Source organism: Erithacus rubecula, assembly GCF_903797595.1.
Source record: "Erithacus rubecula genome assembly, chromosome: 4".
Lineage (NCBI taxonomy): Eukaryota > Metazoa > Chordata > Aves > Passeriformes > Muscicapidae > Erithacus > Erithacus rubecula.
In genome coordinates, this window is record NC_136686.1 from 43,958,779 (window position 1) to 43,979,079 (window position 20,301).

Here is a 20,301-nt window from a genome sequence, read left to right on the forward strand (position 1 = left end):
CAGGGGCCCAAGCAGGGGCTTGCCCCTTTCCCTCCTAGACTAGCTGCCACCCACAGTGACTTGTGTGGCTGCCAGGGCTGTTGCAGGGGTGGCTGGCTTTTCTGCAGCCCTGCAGACATCCCTTGGGTTTGCAGACCTTTCCAAATGGAGAGGGCTGGGTCCTTGTCTTACAGTTGTGTTGGTGTTACTTTTTGGGGTATGGAAATTGTACTGTTTTTTTTTTTTTTTCTGGCTTGAACATTTTATTGGGAGAGAGGACTTCCAGGCAATTCCTGGAGAAAGGGAGCAGCAGAATATGTCTGCTTAGGGTGGCAAATATGACTAAGGCAATATATTCTCTGTTGTTTCCTGAGAGAGGAATGTGTTTATGGGCAGTTTAAAGGGATTCAGAGTTTTAGGTGTGAGATGGCTTCAGAAAGAATTTATTTGAGCTGCCTCTGTCAGTTGCCTGTCACTGCTGTGTGCTGTAATGCTGCCCTCTGTGCTATTAGCAAGGAAACAAGTGATCAAAAGGCAGCAAAGGAGCAATTACATGACTCATTCCCAGCTGATCAGAATTTGACCTTTGGACAAATTAGTCCACCATGTACTACTGTCCCATTTGAATTCATAAAGTGTATGGGAGAAGGTGGAAAAGATCCTGATTTTTCATGTCTATGACTTTAAAATACTCATGGCTGCAATACTGTAGATATGACTCTTCTGCATAGCAAACTGGTTACTCATAGCTGCAGTACTGTAGATATGACTTCTACATAGCAAATGCATTTTAAACAAGCCCTAAACCTAAGAGGTTTGGCACTAACAAAAAGGTTAGTGAAATCCTGATCATCAGTAACCCTCATTCTCCATGATGGGATATTATGACTCCAGTATAATAATAAAGAGCTGTGAATGTACTGATTTCTGTTTTGGCAGATCAATATTGTGAAGTGAGTGTACTTTGCCAAGTTGAACTCTAAATATAGACTGAAAGGGGCAGTCTGTTTCACAGCTATCTTTATGGGTACTGCAGAACTCTACAGGTTCCTACGGGACTGAAAGTAGAGAGAGGAACTGCAGAACAAGTTTTCTTCACATTATTTTCACTGGCTGATTTCTTCCATGCTGGCACATTACTTGAATGTAATTATGTTGTAAGTAATATTTCATTCTCTTGTTTTTTAACCTTTTAGATTTTATTTCCTTTTTTTTTTTTTTTTTTCTGTGAAGAATTTTCAGTTTGTTCTCATTCTAAATTTCTTTTTTACCACAATGACGTAGGAAGAAATTTAAAAGTTGCATTGGGGAAAAAAAGTCTTTAGGAAATATTACAAGTACAAGGTAAAGTGAATCCAAAGGCCCCAGTATTTAGATTGGTTTGTTGGGAAAATAATCAGTACTTTGTCCAGTAACACTGATGTTTGTATTCTTTCTCCTCTGGCGTGTCAATGGAATCAAACAAATGTAATATAAACTTTCTTGAATTAATAATGGTAATCTTTGCTGTATTTACTTGTACAAATACTTCAATAATTAATAATGAGTGCAGAAACATATAATTCATAATACTAATGAATCAAAGGTGCTCACATTTGTTACAGCTCAAGTTGTTAAGAAGAGTCTTCCCTGAAGCTGCAGAGAGGTATTAATGAAAATAGAGAAACAACTGGTCTTCAGAATCTAAAAATAACCAGAAGCCTTTGTGCACGAATTGGTAACTTTTAGCACACCCAGGGCTCCATAGTGATTGTGTTGGCTCAGGATGTGCATGTGGGGACACAGCAGAGCAGCTCTGGTGGGGATGAGGCTCACAGACTCTGCTGCCACGTCATGTTCTAGAGGAAGGGCAGTGGGCACAGCCTTCTGTCCTGAAGTTACTGCTGCACACCTGAAAATCGTGTACTAGGTAAGGTTAACCCCTATTATGCCAGCTTTTCTACATTTTCCTTGTACTTTGAAGCAACACTTCTGAACTGAGAAAAAATAAAGTGGGAATCTTTTCTTATGACTGATAAAAATAAATATGGAAGTATCCATATAGTCCTGTCAGTCTCCACTAGCAGGAGAGCATGCTCCATTGTCAGGATTGGTTTCAGTGCTTAGTCTTCAGACTTACTGAGGCTCATTGAATGTCCACTTTGCAGTGTGCTCAGATTTGGGGGAATTACAGCAATCTTCTGCATTTGGCTTGATGAGGGAATGAGTGAGTACTTTCTGCAAATGACCAGGCCTCAAATTTTAGGTTTTTAAGTGTTTTATTAGGAACACACTGTGTTCTGTATTCCTTGGAGAGGAAGAGAAGGCTCAGAGAGAACAGTTCAACCCATCTAGAATTCAGAAATCACCTGTAGGTGCTTAACACATCATCAAGGGAGGTTTGCATCCCATGAAGTGCCAATTTATGTTAGCAGATTAACTGCACTTGGGAGCTTTATAAAATACTAAATGGCTAAAATGCATTCTACTCCAAATTTAAACTAATCTGCAGGGGCTCCCTCCTTACATTCACCAGCAAGAAAAATGTACATTTAGTCTGCAATTCTAAGGTGAGAAAGGCATATCTTAGAATAAGAGGGATATTACCTGGAGGAATATATTTTTCTTCAATAATTAAAGAGGGAATTTTCAGTCACAATTGTAGAAAAACATGCCTACTTAAGAGTGTTTGTATCTCCTTATGGCTAGAAGCATAGCTGGTTTCTGGAAGATATTTTTGCAATCAGAGTGGTGTGAAGAAAAGCAAAAGACTTATAAGGAATAATGTGCAATACATAGAGGCTGCCTCCCTAGGTATTGCTTATTTGCTATATATAATCTTCTTTCAAAACTGTATTAATATTTATATTAAGAATCATTCACTGAGCTCATGCTCTACACAAAATCTGGTTTTACTAATTGAACGTCATCCACTGCCTTTTTTAAAGCAAGGGGTATTACTCTGAAGAAAAAGCTTTCTAAATTTGTCCAAAACTGAAGTACAACCACATTACATTTTTTGTTCCATTTTTCACAATAACTTCACAATGACATTCTAAGGTGTATAAACAGACACATACTTTTGTTGCTTATCTCCTACATTTATACCTACTTTCCCTGCCATGTCTCTCAATTGCTTGATGCTGAAAGAAGAGGATCTGAGTGATATCCTTTCTGGAAATGTTGGTGAAGTTTTGGCTTTCACTGTGGTCAGGATCTCACACCAAGATCTCTTACCAAGTACTTAACAAATCAAAGGATAATATGCTAATAAGGGAGCATTCAAATCAGTACTGGAGCCAGTCAAATTGACTTTTCTCTTTCTCTCTTTTCCCACACACATACACATCTGCACAAACACAATATAAAAATGAAATGTTTTAATCTTCAAAGATTTCCAAGATATTGAGTTATCCCTGCCTTCAAGATCTAGTAAGTCTGCTAGTTCTTCAAGTCTCTGTATTTTAAAGATCATTTAGGCTGCTCAGTATTTCCTTAGAGCAGGATACCAACTGTTACAAGTTATTTCTGATAGCCATGTGTTAATTTACCTTTTAAATTATTATTTCTTTTAGAGACAATGGAGAGGCCTTCCTTGGAATTTAGCCTGCCTGATACTCATCAAGAAGGAAAACTTTATGTAGTTGATTCCCTAAACAACCTAAACAAGCTAAATGTTTGTCCAGCTGAATCCCAACGTTCACTAGGTATGTATGACAGGTGATCAGTGGATTTCTATTTATGCAATCAGTATTGTGCACCACTGATGTCAACAGCCTAATAAGCCAATAGGTATGCCAAAGCTCTGTACTGAAAAATGTAAGAGAAAGATTGAAAATAGCATCATTTAGACAGATCAGACAATGATTTAGCTGTTCCTGCTGAGTATTTCCACTTTAGGTTCCCAAAAATCTTTGCATTTAAAAAGGGATTTACTGTCAAATCTGAATTTATCTTCCCTTTTAGTTGGGAATTATGAGGTTATCACTTGCAGGACAATGTCTCTAGTAATGCCCAAGATACACCTACTAAATAAATAGCATCTTCCCAAGCACTAAAATTCATATGTGGCAATAGAAGCACCTGAGAATTTCTGTTCATTCCTTTAAGACACATCCCCTAAGAACTCAGTTACCTGAAATATCCTCTGAAATCTTTAAGTATTTTATTTTCTGGACTTCCTTTACTTAGTTTTTGTCATGGCTCCCACATTTTTACTGGTTTGGTAAGGTCTTTGCCTTTGATTTCTCACAGCAACAAGAATATTTTTACCCAGTGATAGCTACAGTTAAAGTTCTTCATGACCTGAAAATATCTTAAAACCTGGAGCTCTTCAGCAGCATTCCCCATAACAATATTTGAGTCTGCTTTTATTTCCTTTCTTGTAATGGCAAATTTGAGAAATTTGGCAAATTTGAAGAAGTTCATAGATCAAAAGCTATATTGAAATATGTTTTGAGTGGTCATTACTTAATCATACTTCTAGTTAAATGTTTTCTCATTACTCCTGTTTCCAAGTCCCCTAACTTTTCCTAATCCAACTAACAGAGTGGTGCTGGTTTCTGCATTTCATGCAAACATTTTAGACATGAAGTATTAAATTCTCATATGTAGATAGTCTTGATTGTCACTTCTACATATAGAAAATGAGACAATGGCATACATCAATTTTAATGTTAAAGAAACTTCTTTCAGTATGACTTTTGCTTTCTTTTGTAATTTTATTGGACAGTATTATTTACTTTTTGGGTCAATATTCAAGGTTCTGTGGAAACATATGTGATTCTCTGGAAAAATCACATGCATCCCCCTCCCTACATTTCAGCAGTAAAAAGTGGTAGCTTAATAAGTATTTCTTTAATAAATTAGTAAAATTCTTTGGTTCCTTCTAAGATTATTCTTTAAATGTAGCTTTTAAGCTTGGGAGTCTGTAGATATCTCATGCTGTCAGCTACCTTACTCAGCAGCATAAAACTCTGGTTCTCTTGCCAGAAAATCAGAGACATGTCAAAAGCTGTTTAAAATTTATACTGTTATTTATACTGTTTGCTTGCTTCAGTAGGAGCCATGCAGTAATTTCATGTTTTAGATGGTAAAATGTTCCCACTGTTTGCAGTTGGACAAGAATGTGTATTCACCAATTCCTCACAACACTGCAGCCTGGCACGTTCAGCCTGATGAAATGCTCAGAGGCATTCATTAGGCAGAGCAAGCTCAGACCACTTTTGAGACCACTATTGATAACTTAGGATGCTTGGCAGGCAGCAGGAGCAGGCCCTGCCCATCCCTATTATTCTGTATAGAAAGCATATATATTGTTTATAATATTAGTGCAAACACTTAATATTGGGTACATTTGTTAGGAATGCGAAGGGAATAACAATAGAACCTCAAAGGGCAAATGTGAAAATCAGGTTACTCATGGACAGGAGTGTGTTAAACACAAAATAAAGAAAAATAAGATATTCCCAGAGATCTACCAGCTCAGTGAATTGCTCATCCCTCAGTAGGGTCACTATAAAAGTGCTGATATGGCATATGCAGCCTTTCTTCAGCTTTATCACTACAGGTTCAGTTGCAAAGACATCAGAGATTTCCACCAGCTAAAACAAGAACATGATCTAGAAATACATTTTTCACAGATGCACACGCTACTTTCCCTTTCAGAATTGCAAGACATCAATTACAGAAGGATAAATTACAGTAATTTGCATGTAATTTTAGTATGTATGTATGAGACTGACACCAAAGTGAAATTACATGAGTTTCCTCCTCCCTCCAAAGCAGAAAATAAACCCAAATCTTTGTAAGTTATAACAGGAGTATACAAACTTAAGATTAAACAAATCTGGCTCAAGTGTAAATTTTTTACATTCACATGAATTTCCTCGTGGTGTTCACTTGACTTGTTATCTTTGGGGCTTGCTGCCACCTCACACTAATTGCAACTATTTCTAAGAGAGAAACTGCTGACTTTCCCTATATATGCAACATATTCTTTAAAAAGCAATTAACTGACTTGTTGAGCTGTCTCAAGGTCAGCATTGCAAGTGTCTTTCCTTTCCCCCCTCATTCTTCCTGTGCTTAAAGGACAACTTATGCAGTCTATATGAGAGTGTTCCATTCTTGACAACTGGGAGGATAGGTACCTCATTTATTACTTGAATGAAACCAGCAAATCCTAAAGATGAAGAAGAATATTGAAAACATTTGTTTTAAGATTAAACAGTCAAGACCTGCATTCATTCTATCCAACATTAGAAGCTGAACTGAGGTGTTTACTTTGGGATGTTAATCATTCCAGGGATACTTCTCATCAAACAGAAAAGGAAGCATACCTGGAGGATCAGTAAATGATCAATCTCCACCTTGGTTTTCAACATGAATTTTGCTTTCTTCCCTTTTGGAAAGGTAAAATGCAATCAAGCTCTTACAAAGCTGCCTGGTGACAACTTCATTGCAAACCTTGTAGGTGTAAATCAGATGTAAAACTCTGAACTGTAAAACAGGTCAACTTCAACCAAACACTGTATTTCAACAACAGAAACATTTTTGTTGAACATGTTCTAACAACTATAAAAGATGTATCATTTTTTCATATTTCCAAATTCAAGCTGAGTTCATAAAGTAGATTTCTTTTCATGAAATATCACAGGAAATAAAATCTGGTGGCCAAATATATGATGTATTCTGCATCATTTCATGAAGCCAGAAGCATTTTTTCATGCTTATTCTAGCCAACCTTTAAAAACTGTATCACCAAATGATTTGTTATCTCTTAACAGATGAGGAGGAGAACACTGGTGGTACTGAAGAAAACATGGCAGGGAGCAACACAAGAAACCAGTGCTTACTCTTCACCACCTTTATTCTTACTTTGGCTGTCACTTTGGCACTTGTTTCATTTGTAATATTCTTAATATGTAAGTAAACCAAAGAGTAGTTCTTAAAAATATAGGACCAATTAGAAAAAGAACTTTGTTGAAATGTGTCATGCTGCCTTATGACATGCTACTCCTGTATTTGTATGGTCAAAGGCTTTGGCTGGCTCTGGGCACTGGGTCGTGGTCCTGGGGGCAGAAACACAGACAAACAACATTCTCTCAGAGCTAAAAGGCACAATTTTATTCTTAGTGCTAAGGATTTGTGAGCTTCAACAGCTGCGAAGAGTTCATCTCAGCAGCATTATACTGTGTTGCTAGAAATGCTGAAAAAATGGAAATGATATTAAAATTTAAAGGTAATTGTATGGCAGTGAGATACTTTGGCAACGTGCCTTCCAGTCCTTTCCTGATAAAACTCAGTACTGGGGTCATTTCACTGAAACTGGAATTCCACTCGGGCTAACACTTAAATCAGGCTACCTGGAGAAGAACTGGCCTTTTTTCATCAAAGTACTGACTGGAAATTGATTTGGAACTAAGGAAGTCTTAAGCATTAGAAAAAGAATTAGACATTTATCAAGATTTGTATGTAGCACTGAGTCTATAGATGTAATTACTGTTCCAGTTTTTTAGGACTGATCAAGCAGGTTTAGCTAAAGACATGGCTGGTTAATGGAACCCTTGTCATCTTGGGGTTTTCTGAGCTAATAATATTGAACAGAATCTGAGGTGCATTGTTTCAATTTAAAGTCTATTTTGAAAGAATTGAAACCCATATGAAATCAAGATTTCTTATATCCTGTAGTAGGGAATTCACTGAAACATTGCAAAAATCCTGATTTATGTAACAAGGAGCTGCTAAAAGTAGAGCCTTGGCATAGAAAAATTAGTATTGGGTTGCTCTAGTGGAAAAATTATAAACTGGAATGAAAAAAATTCACACAAAAATTAAAGCAGTTTGCTTGGGCTCAGGTTGGTGGAGGCCTGTGGTTTTTGAAACTGATTTCCAGTGGTGTTTCAGTTTGTTACAATGTTTTATTAGATACATATAGATATAGTGTGTTATATAACCTGAGATACTTGCAAACCACATGCATAGATTCATTTAGCATTGCCACTATTACATTTAAGCTTCAAAACCCATGGGAAAATTTTTTAACTTCAGAAGGCCAAAATAAAAATAGCTCCAAAAGTGCATATTGGCATGCCAAAGGAGGCTGGCCTTGAAATGCCAGTATTAGCATGAATTTTTTATTAATTTAAAATGCATGCAGATATTTACCACAAACTGGATCTTGAAGCCCCTAAATAAGACATTTTCCTGTGGACACTAATGGATATGCTCCTGAAAACTGCAAAAATTATCTGAGCCATATATGATTTTATTACTCTGCACTAAATTAAAGAAAAAATCCAGCAAATAAGCAAAAAAAAAATGCAATGAGCAGGTTAACCCACCAGATGTATAACTTCTTAATACTAGGTTCTGCAGTTGTCTTCCTGTTTAATGTTTTTAGTCATCATAATTTTTTACAAAGTCTCACAGGAATACAAGTGAGAGTAGTGATGCTTTTGACTTAAATGTTGCCAATTTAATGTGATATGTTTTCCTTTTAAAGTTCAAACTAGAAATGAGGTGGACCAAATATCAAGCAGACTACTATCTGAAAAGAAGAACATAGAACAGCTGAAGAAACTCAACAATATTATATTAAAGCATCTGAATCAATCCAGAATTATGGAAAAGCCTTCTGATCTTCATTATTTCTTCTTTACCCATGCTGAGCTCAAAGTCCCTGGAGAATAAATCTTCTTAGGAAAGAAATTCAGCATATTCATAACTCAGATATTTTCACATATGGCACACAGATTGCAGAAACATGGTTGCTGAAACATTGCTGGAAAAGCCAGCTGAATGAAAAATATTAGCAAATAGTATTTTATCCTGTTTTATCTGGACATAGATTTTTAATACTAAGCTCATATGATTCATGATAAACAATGGATTTTCAGTTTGGGACAAGACTGCCAGATTCCCTGTACATAGTAAATCACAGGGGTAAGGGCCTAGTTTTACTCTAAATGTAAGAGAATGATCACAGAAAATCACAAGTTTAATTCACATGATTCCAGCATGACCTTGCTCACTTAATTATTCTTCTGTTTCCTTTGTACAAGCTTTCTGTTTATTTCTATTACTATTTGTATTTAAGGATAACTTCAGATTTCATAACTTATAAATAAATCCATTTCTAGTCTAGAGTTTCATGGTTTTCTCTTCTGTGCATCTAAACATACTGATATACTACTTTTTTTGTGGAAAAAAAAACCCCAAACCCAAAAAACAACAACCAACCAACCAAACAAAAACCCCTTCAAACTTGAATAACAACAAACCCTTTTATAAGATATCATAATCAGCCCAAATTTTTATTGACAGAGTGAGTGGCCTATTGCCTTACATGGAAAATGTGTTTAGAGGACTCAGTCTGGAAATGTCACAGCATCATCACAGCACTTTATCACATAGCAATGCCAATACACTGTACTCAAAATTAGCAAGTGAAGCCCAAGTGATGTGGGGAAAATATTAGATGTTCTTGTACTCTCCCCTGTAGTTGCTGCTGGTCACCACCAGAGAAGGGACAGATGAAATACGGTTGGAACCTTCACGGTTTTAATGGCAAGCAATATCTCAGAGGATGGAAGGAGCCACCGTCTCTGAATTTACACAGTTGGGACAGACACCTGAAAGTGTGATTGTATAAGGGACTGCTGGGTAGCTTTGCCATTTTTGGTTCAGAACCTTCCACTGAAATGTACATTAAGAAGGCACCTCCATAATCAAGCAATAAATTTGTTACCATCATCTCTTTTACTTAAAGTTCTCATTCTCATCCAGTTTTTTCTTACCTCTTCTGGACAGTTTTACAGAAAAAGTTATCAAGTCAACAGCTTACATTGCAGTCTTCTTTTCCAGAATTCATGACAGTCCTTTCTGTGATGGCTACTTCACTGTCTGCAACAAAGTGAAGAATTAAGTCCTGGAGAATTTCTTACTATCACTCTCCCTGGATTTGCCCACCAATTCTATTCCTTCTATTATGAGTGCTTTGCTTTACACCTATGTTTTACATCATCTTCTTTCTATTTCCTGATTTTTATTTTCCTGATGTATTACTATCAAGTCATTCACATGAAAATGGTGAAGAAAATGGTTTCAAGAATTTTTTTACTCCTACTGTTACTTCCCTGCTGCAGTTTTAGCTATCTCCTCTGGACATCACAAGTAGTTTTTACAAATGTTACTCTAGTATCAGAGAATGATAAAAATTAGTATAGAAAGCTTGTAAGGAAAGGAAACCTGAAAGTCTAGCTCAAACATCTTACTGTAAATGCTGTTAAATGATAAAAGGTATCTTAAGACTAAAATCATGACACCTGCATGTTGCTTCTCTGTTCTGCTCTGAGTTGTCAACTGCTTTTTAGTGACTGTTAATTTCTCATCTCTCCCACTCCCATTGTAGTTACTGTATCTGCCCTCAAACTCCTGCCTTGCATTGACACACATTCATACTTGTGAGCCAGAGAAAAACACTAGTATTTGGCACTCAATTTATCTCAAACATGGATTTGTTGCATCCCCTCATTGCAACTGCAGTTATCAGAGCAGTCTGTGGTCCACTAGAAACACACCAAGAGCCAATAGACTTTTTTTTTTTTTTTTTTTTTTGACAGGCCACTGTAAATAAAATGTGTGCTGAGAGCAACAGTCCCCAAAGAAATGAAAGTTTCCTCGTGTCTCTGATGTCCTCAATTATTCTTAATCTGGTTGTTCAATCAGTACTCATAATAAGTCCACGTTTCCGTCTCTGCTATTGATTAGAAGTGTTGTTTCATTCTATGTTTTCATCCTGCAAGATGGTGAGTGACCTCAACTGCCCCAGACTTAGGACCAGCTGAGCCATAGCAATGTCTAGGCATGCTCAGTATCATACAAGACTGATCATCTTTTTAATATTTAATTGCTTCTTCACTTGCAGTGATCAGCAGTTAAGATCAGTGACTGAAAAAGTGCAAAGGTCCAATGCTCATCCTGCTAGTTGTTGGGAGACACCTTGCAGACACAGATGGTGTGGGGTGGCACTGCTTGTGGCTGCCTTTGGCTTGAGTTAACAATAGTTAACAACATCATTTGCTGTCAGAACTGCTTCTGTATGACAAGGCAAGGGTTGAGAGCAGAGTGCCTCAATCCCTCTATCAACATTTTCTGGAGGACCCCCTACAAACTCCTTTAGGGGAATTTTTCCTATGTCTAATCTACTGACAGTGAAGTATTCCCAAACAAACCAATCCTTGACTCTTAAAACCTCCTTGAAACCTGACCCTGAAGTGAATTTCAGCTCAGTTCATCAGACCATAATCCTTATCTCAAATTAACAGCTAAGTAAACTCCAACCTTCAGCTGCATGTGACACAACCACTGTGCTGTGTATGGATGTTTCAATGTGTCCTGCAGACGTGGGTAAGATCTCTGTTCCTGCATAGCTGCACATCTCAGAGCCTTTGCAATGTCTGGTATTACAGCTGGAGGAAGATGATCTGACAGCTTCACCTTACAGTAGTCACAGCTGTTCTTGGCTGTACTGCTTCTTCCCTTTTTCTCTTATTTGCAGGCAGTAGAGATATCTACCCAAAGTAATTCATTCACCTTTCAGTGATTCCACTGTAAATGAAAAGAGTGCACAGAGGGTTCAGATAGATTTCACAATATACCACTGACACTCATCTGCTGCAAGTACTATCATTGCTGAAATGACAACATGGTTTCAGGCAATTTTCTGCTGAATATACCTGGACAGTATTAGAAAAATACTGGTAAGCAAAGAGGAAAACATGGGCCACTTAACCAATAATATCCCCCCACCTTCCATCAAAAGCATCATCATGCCACTGAAGGAGTGGCTGAATCTTTATGTTGTTAGGTAATCTGCTGACAAAATACTTTCTTGCCTTGGTTAGCCTGCTGAGAAACTCACCCCTTTGTTCCAGATACCACATCAGCCCTTGTTCTTGCTAACCTCAAACCATCAGACAGTGTCTGAGTAGAGAATAGGATCTGACAGTACCCATGGGGAGAATGTGCATTACTAAATGGTAGAGGGTCAACTGGGGCAGGCATTTGCTTGCCTTGCTTGGGATCATGTTACCTTGAGAATATCAGCTTGTACTTGGCCTTGTGCTGTTCTAGAATGAAACAGCTCAATATCTGCAAACAGCACATAAAAAATGAGGGCAAAATATCCTTCATAGATATCTGTCCATGTCAAAGGTTACATGAATCTTAACAGAGGACAGCTCCAAATGAAAATGAAGCACAGACAATAAAGAGAGATTCCAAGAGACAATCAAATTCATCCCTCTACCTGACAGGAGCATTCAGCTTACTCAAAAAATTCCTGACAGAGGCTTGTCTATTCAAATTGTAAAATATTCAAATAACAAACTGTCTATTGGCCTCCCCTTCTAATGTTCAACTAAATGAACATGGTTAAATCCATTTTTCCTGAAGGCTAACTAAAATTTTCCTTGATGAAATTTAAGCCCATTATCACCTGACCAATTCCTTGTGAACATGAAAAATAATTTGTACCTTCCATTTTTTCATTTATTTGATATTATGCTAACTGCAAAGCAATTTTAACCTTGAGAAAGTTTTTTTGCCCTTTGAGATACTTGGAATTTTAATCTCAGATTTATTCTTAAAGTCTACTGTGAGTTCAGCTCATGTGCTTTGTTCACTGGTATCAGTACAAATCTGAACACAGGTTATAAAAAACAATAATGATGATGTGCAAACTCTGAATGTGGAAAAAGATAAGAGAAAATATCAGAAGTGGTAAAAGGATTGTCACAAGTCTGTTAGACCACACGCTCTCAAAGGTGATGTGTTGTGTGTGGCACACAATCCAAACTGTTCAGGAACCCCAAATATGGTCAAAGTGTTTGAAAAATGAGCAGAGTGGAATAATGTTGAACAAAGAAAAGAACTATTGTCAGAACACAAAATCTATGAAGAACAAAATCCCCATTCATGGAGTTTTGAAGTCTTTGAAGATCAAATATTTACTTTTGTTTTATCAAATCATGGTCTTGTAAAATTACACAAGGCTGCCTTCAAATATGAATGGCCAGGTCCAAAACTCCAAGTTTTCTTATTAACTTCACCCTGTCTGACTGGAGTTTCTGTTCTTGAGATACAGAGCCTACCCCATGGAAATGGTAGCAAAGCAATGTGCCCCATGAAAGCTTTACTGTTTTAAAAATATCTATTTCAACAGAGAAAATAGCAATTAATTAAAATTAGAACTCTGATTAAGCAAAACCTAGATAAAACAAAGGCCAAGCAGCAACTAAAAAATGGATGTATGTTTTGACTAGTAACTGAAAATCATTTGTCCTAGAAGATGCTTACCTTGATCTTACAGGCTGCTAGCATAATTATCTTGGAGATGTTGGTGAATAATGAAAGTTGGATCAAAACCTTAGATCCCAACCCAGTGTACTGGGATTAAGGGGATTGTTCCTTTCAATTAAGGAAAAAAAAGCACATTCAGTTCATTACATGTTACAGTTCTTATTTTCCTGACAGATTAACAAGAGTACTAAGATTTAAAGAGAGGGATGGAGGGGATGCATGCACTGTCACTTCCTCTGAGATACATAAGAAATAATAACACTGAGGTCACAGAGCACAGTGCTATTCAAGAACCCAATCAATCTTAGAATTCAGAAAAGGTTTTTACAGACTCTGTTTCCTATCCTTTCTCTGTTTTCTGGGCCACTCTTCAGTGATCAAAATGCTGTCCACGATTCACTGATGAGCCAGCAACACCCTGAATGGTAATGAGAACCTTCCAGTAGGAACAGACACAGCACAGTGCTGCTGCTAATTTGTCACTGCGAGGAATACTGCATTACACACAAGGGTGAAAGGACAATTTAAAAATCGATTGCCTGCCAATTTAAATATCTATTAATAATTATGGGTTTGCTTTTGAGCTCTGCACTGCTCATTTAATCTTAATATCTTCTTCATCACATAACTGACTTTGGAAAACAGTGTCTGTCTACAAGGTGACACAAAAACTCCCAGACACCCTTTACTCCTCAGCAAAAGCTCATGGGTAATTCATTAACTTCCCATTTTTAGGGTGGACTTTTTTTTAAGCTTTAGTTTTTTTCTTAAAGCAACACTGAAACATTTTCTTAGAAGAAATCTCCCTGAGACTCAAAATTATATGGGTAGATATTCATTGTGAATTAAGGTGATAGGATAATGAGGAATGGGTTCAAATTGAAGACAGAAAATTTAGGTTAGATATACAGAACAAATTCTTTGCTGTGAGGGTGGTGAAGCACAGGTACCCATTGCCCAGGAAGTTGTGGATGCCCCATCCCTGGCAGAGTTAAAGGCCAAGCTGGATGGGGTATTGAGCAACCTGGTTAAGTGGTAGGTGTCTCTGTCCATGGCAGGGGGCTGGAACTGGTTGATGTGAAAATTCCTTTCCAACCCAAACCATGCTATGATTGTATATGTAGGTAATAACAAAAATATTTTCAGTGATTTTTAACAGAAGGTATGACATGGATTCCATATCTTTTCATGCATTCAGATTGGTGTGCTTGAGCTGCTATTTTTATCTGAAACAGCTTTTAGATTGCACTTCTTGCATGGATATTGTGAATCAATGCTCCAGCTTCCTGAGGTCCTAGTGTTTAGCTAGAGACCTAGGCTTGAAACTACATTCAACTTCATACAAAAATCTGAGTGCAGATAGCAGGAGGATTCCCAGCTATGGGCACGAGTCAGCTCGCAGAAGTGCAGGGAAGTGGATGAATTCCAGGGAACTGATTCAGCACCTATAAATAAACACTGATGGGCTCACTGAATGCCTTCTCCTCCAGGAAGGGTGGTACTGACAACACATCTAGATAAACTGGTGAAAGAGGAATGACTCCAGAATTTGAAAGCTGTTCCCTAAAGCTATTCACCTCTTTTGTGTCTCCCACAGGAAGCTGCCTCCAGCTGGTGCAGATGCTTTGGGGCCTCTTCAGGCACCTGTGCTGAGGGGGAGGCAGGTGCCAGCCAGTGCAGCATGCTGGAAATCCTATCCTATCCTATCCTATCCTATCCTATCCTATCCTATCCTATCCTATCCTATCCTATCCTATCCTATCCTATCCTATCCTATCCTATCCTATCCTATCCTATCCTATCCTATCCTATCCTATCCTATCCTATCCTATCCTATCCTATCCTATCCTATCCTATCCAATCCTATCCTATCCAATCCTATCCTATCCCATCCCATCCCATCCCATCCATCCCATCCCATCCATCCCATCCCATCCCATCCCATCCCATCCCATCCCATCCCATCCCATCCATCCCATCCCATCCCTCCCATCCATCCATCCCATCCATCCCATCCCATCCCATCCCATCCCATCCCATCCATCCCATCCCATCCCATCCCTCCCATCCCATCCCATCCCATCCTCCATCCCATCCCATCCCATCCCATCCCATCCATCCCATCCCATCCCATCCCATCCCATCCCATCCCATCCCATCCCATCCCATCCCATCCCATCCCATCCCATCCCATCCCATCCCATCCCATCCCATCCCATCCCTCCCATCCCATCCCATCCCATCCCATCCCATCCCATCCCATCCCATCCCATCCCATCCCATCCCATCCCATCCCATCCCATCCCATCCCATCCCCATCCCATCCCATCCCATCCCATCCCATCCCATCCCATCCCATCCCATCCCATCCCATCCCATCCCATCCCATCCCATCCCATCCCATCCCATCCCATCCCATCCCATCCCATCCCATCCCATCCCATCCCATCCCATCCCATCCCATCCCATTGGGGTCAGCAGCACCCTGCAGGCAGTCCCTGACAGCTGCAGGCAGCCAGGTGGCCCCAGCAGGGCAAGGAGACCCCGGGGACACTGAGGCACCACCCTGGCATCCCTTTGTAATGAATTTCAGGATGCCTGTTGCTATTTTGCTGAAAGTTGTTGAGTCATGTACTCACCAGGCTTGCAGGTGGAGAAAGAGTGAAAAGGCTCAGCAAAAGTGCATCTGGTCAAAAATACTACCTTGAAGAGAGAGAGATATGATCTAGTATATGTGCAATATGTATCATAAACATGGACTAGTGTCAGTATGCCTTTTAGTATTTATAATCCAAACACTGCTGACTCCATTACCTGAGGTTGGTGAAGCTACTCTGCTGTGGACTACAGCAGTGCACCCAGGGGGCCATGATCAAATCCAGTCTAGAAAGGAATTAAACTATGTAAGTGACCTTTCAAATGTGCCCAAGCCTTTCAGCATTCCCCTTCACAGGAAGGAGGGAATGAAGGAAGCAAGCAAACAAGCAAGCAAGCAGGTGAGTCTTGCACTGGATGATGAAGACAGATGGTGTCTGACAATCCTGGAAAACATGAACCTCTCAAATACCTGCTTTGGCCATGTAAGGGGCACAGCTGGGATAGGGACTCTCATCCCAGTCCCACATCTCATCACATCTTGGAGATAGGGAATGGGCATTTTTTGGGCAGTGGAGCCTGTGGTGTGCATGGAAAGGTCTGTCTGTGGTGCCCCTATGGGTATGTGAAAAGCTGCCCTGTCTGGGGGCAGACAAGGCAGGAGCCCTGTGCTCAGCATGTGGCACTGCCAGGCCTGGGAGTTGGGTTATGTTTTCTGAGAGGTAGTTAACTTGGATGTACACTAGTCTATTCAGCATTATTTCTTCTTTCTTTAGATTTGTGATAAAATGACAATTTGCCAGTGACTGGAATGGCCTTTCACATGCTGGAGAGAAAGGAGAATGTATATACATGGAGAATGTACTGCTTAGCCTGTTAGACCATCATTGACATGCAAGCACACACTTTAGCACATACATTGATTAGGATGAGATGTAGGCCCTCTGGAAAATTTTCATAAGATAAGGGGCAATTTTATATCCATGATCTCGTATATTCACTTATTTTGAGATGCAGAATTTCTTATGTCACTTTAAGAAGCCTTCCCAGTACACTATAGGGCTAGTAATGATGAATCCAGATCCTTCAATAAATGTCCTCCATTATGCTTTATGGACCCCTTGCTACATTTCCCTTTCTGTAAGAATCTGGTATTTGTACTTTGAAATTCTATCTCCCTACTGAAATAGCTACACTACCTGTCTCTTGCTTCTCTCCTCAAAACTGTCAGCCTAGCATATAAGGAATTGTAACTTGTATTTATAGTCAATTAAGCTACCCATCTTGGCAGGAAGTGAAGCATCTTATTTGTAAGAGATATCATGATGATTCTGTGCATCTCAGTACAGAGAGTTATTTCTGCATTTAAAGGACAGAAGTCTTCACATTTTTGCAACCACAAAAGTATTACACAGTGTAATTGGAAGGAACACTTACCCTTCCCAAATTGTTGATATAGTCTTCTATCCTCTACTTAGAAATAGCAAGTACTAATACCATTACTTGGCATGCAATAACTATTTGGAAAATTTTCCATCCAGGTTCTCCTTGCCAGCTCCAGGTGTCCTTGATAAGTAAAAAAGTCTTTATGGTAGTTCCCAACAATTTATGTTGCATAGCTTGGTTCTAGTTCTTTGTTAGATACCTTAAAAAGCAATGGGGTTTCTCATTTCTAATTAAGTTGCCTCTTCCTGAGGGATTCTTTTATGAGTACCACAGACTGTACTCCTCACCTGCCGTAAATTTCTTGCCAGCTACTCATGCACTGTATTTTCTTGTTCCTACTGCAAAAAAAAATCAACTTCATATGAAAGTCACAGACTCACAGAATGGGTCAGGTTGGAAGGGGCCACAGAGTGTTGTCTGATCCAAGCTCCCTGCTCAAGCAGGACCATCCCAGAGCACATGGCAGAGTATCAGATGGCTCTTCAGTCTCTCCAGCCAAAGAGTGTCCACAGCCTCCTGGACAGTCTGTTCCCATGCTCAATCACCTGCACAGTAAAGAAAAGAACCTCTTCTTCATATTCAGGTGGAACTTTCTGTGCATCAGGTTTTGCTCATTGTCTCTTGTCCCATTGCCTGGCATGACCAAGCAGAGCCTGGTCCACCCTCTTGACACCCTTCCACTAGAGACTTATAAACATTGAGGAGGTCCCCTCTCATTCATATCTTCTCAGCACTGAGCTCTCCTTGTAAGAGTGATGCTTCAGTCCCTTGCTCATCTCTGTAGCCCTCCACTGGACTCCAGGAGCTCCATGTCTCTCTGAGCAGTGCAAAACTGGGCACAGCACCCCAGATGAAGCCTCACTAGGCTGAGTAGAGGATAGGATTACCTTCCTTGCTCTGCTGGCAGTGCTTTTCCTAATGGGAATACCATGGGACCAGGCACACTGCTGGCTCAGGGACAGCTTGTTGTGCACAGGACCCCCAGGACTTTCTCCACAGAGCTGTTTTTCAGCAGGTCAGCCTCCAGCCTGTGCTGTCCTTCCCCAGCTGCAGTCCTGACTGCTGACACTTGTACTTTAAACATTTTCTTTCTCAAATGTTTTCCATATAAATGGTACAAGGTGAACAGCTGTCACTGAGAGGTACATATAAATGCCCTGCAATTTGAGAGCTGTAGCCTTCACCTAGGAAACAGGAAGCAAGAGCTGAAATCTGCACATCTCCATATGCCTACCATAGGATAGCTGAGCAGCCTCTGTTTGAGCTCGTGGACAAAGTGGGAGAGGGGACAATAACACTATCATTGCTTTCTTGTCCTATGTAAACCATGATTCATCAGAAAGGCTCTAAATTCTTGAATAGACTGGGTACTTTAGAACAGAGTGATATGCAGAAAGCTGATTTCTGAATTGTGGACTAGATACTGACTGACCACTGCTGCCAGGAGAGGCTGTTTAGATGCTCAGGACATTTTTCTGGTGCAAAAGTGTGTTTGCATACTTCCAAAGTTACATGGTAAATTAGGTGGAGTTTTGAAGATCTGAATTTTGAACACAGATGAATGAAGTGGCAGAAGGAAATAAAGTGCTGGCAAAAAGCTGCAGGATGAAAAAATTCAAAGAATCATTATTAGGATAAGCTATATAATTTGAGGCATCTAGTGATAAGAATCAGCAGTATAGTTTGTTTTGTTTTAGTTTGTTCTGGTTTTGTGGTGGTGTCTTGTTGTTTGGTTGGTTGGTTGGTTGGTTTGGTTTTTGTTGTTTTGGGTTTTGGCTTTCTCCCCTCCCTCCCCTGGGAAAACAGTAGGTAGGATCAATGGGCACAGGATTTTTCTGAATCATTATTCCATCTGTATTATGCAAAAGGAAAAAAGCTTTTGCTCTTCCTGCTGATCAAAGCTGGATCTGAAAAGTAATTTTTGCTCTTTTAAGGCCAAAGGAAGCATCTTGCTCACTTTGGAAGAGCTGGGAAGGAAGAGGATACTCCATGAATGTGCAAGACAGTCCTGGCAGCAAATAGGAAGAGGTAATAATAGCAATTGTATTTGGATTTCATTGACCTTCTCCCTTCTGAAAGTTTCCCCTGACTTAATTTGGCATTTCAGTCTTGGCACCTAAAACACAGAGCATTTAGACACAGAAGGTTGCCTGAATGAATACGGTGGGTTTTGGCATAGTTTGCTCATGAGGAAAAACCTGAGTGGGGATGAGGGGTCTCTGTGAAGCAGAGAAAGGGTCACAGTGACATTCATTGGCAGATCTTCCTCAAATTTTTTAAGCTTTTCAGTTTTCCTTTCAATTAAAAATCACTGAATTGAAAAAACATGCATAGAGTTCCTCTATATTGAGACATACTTTTTGTGAAGTATATAATGCCTGACACCTTCAAGGAGAGTTTCATACAGCTTGGCACATTCACCAGTTTATGGGAAAAAAATAATACTTTGGTAATAAGTGCTGGTAAAAGGGGCTTACAATGGGAAGGTTTAAAACAGGCATTAAGGGGAAATCTGAGCAAAGCTTTGAGACAGTACATACTTTTCCCACTAGGTGGTGGAAATCTGCCACCATCCTGAGCTTTAAAAAACAGGAAAAACCCACATAATTATGAAGGGCAGGCTGAATTAAAATAGAAAATAGCTGTAATAACAGCTTATGATGTATCGATTAAAATGAGTTCGCTGCCTGTCGAAGAGACAATCATAGAAAATTATTCTTAATGTTATCCCCGACACAAAGGCAAAAATGTCAGTTAGGGAGGTTTTCTGATGTTTTAGAAAAGGAAATGAAAGGATAATTTAATCTAAATGAATTCTCTCACCCTCTACAGAAGGACTGTCATCTGTAATTTCAGACCATAGAACTCAAGAAACAAATCTCTCATGCATTTATTTATCTTCAACTGCCAAAATACATTTTTTAAATTAGCACTTTTAAT

The 20,301-nt window shown here is 39.2% G+C and overlaps 1 protein-coding gene across 2 annotated transcripts; it reads left to right on the forward strand.

Moving 5' to 3' along the window:
- The first annotated feature begins 289 nt into the window (after nucleotides 1–289).
- Nucleotides 290–9,104, forward strand: LSMEM1 (leucine rich single-pass membrane protein 1). Of its 2 annotated transcripts, XM_079303701.1 has the most exons (5): nucleotides 290–1,136; nucleotides 1,584–1,888; nucleotides 3,534–3,665; nucleotides 6,744–6,881; nucleotides 8,462–9,104. In XM_079303701.1, the coding sequence occupies exons 3-5, from the start codon at nucleotides 3,539–3,541 to the stop codon at nucleotides 8,647–8,649; spliced, it is 453 nt and encodes a 150-aa protein (XP_079159827.1). In that variant the 5' UTR covers nucleotides 290–1,136; nucleotides 1,584–1,888; nucleotides 3,534–3,538; the 3' UTR covers nucleotides 8,650–9,104. The 2 variants fall into 2 exon arrangements, with proteins under 2 accessions (XP_079159827.1, XP_079159826.1); XM_079303700.1 differs by lacking the exon at nucleotides 1,584–1,888.
- Nucleotides 9,105–20,301: the final 11,197 nt, after the last annotated feature.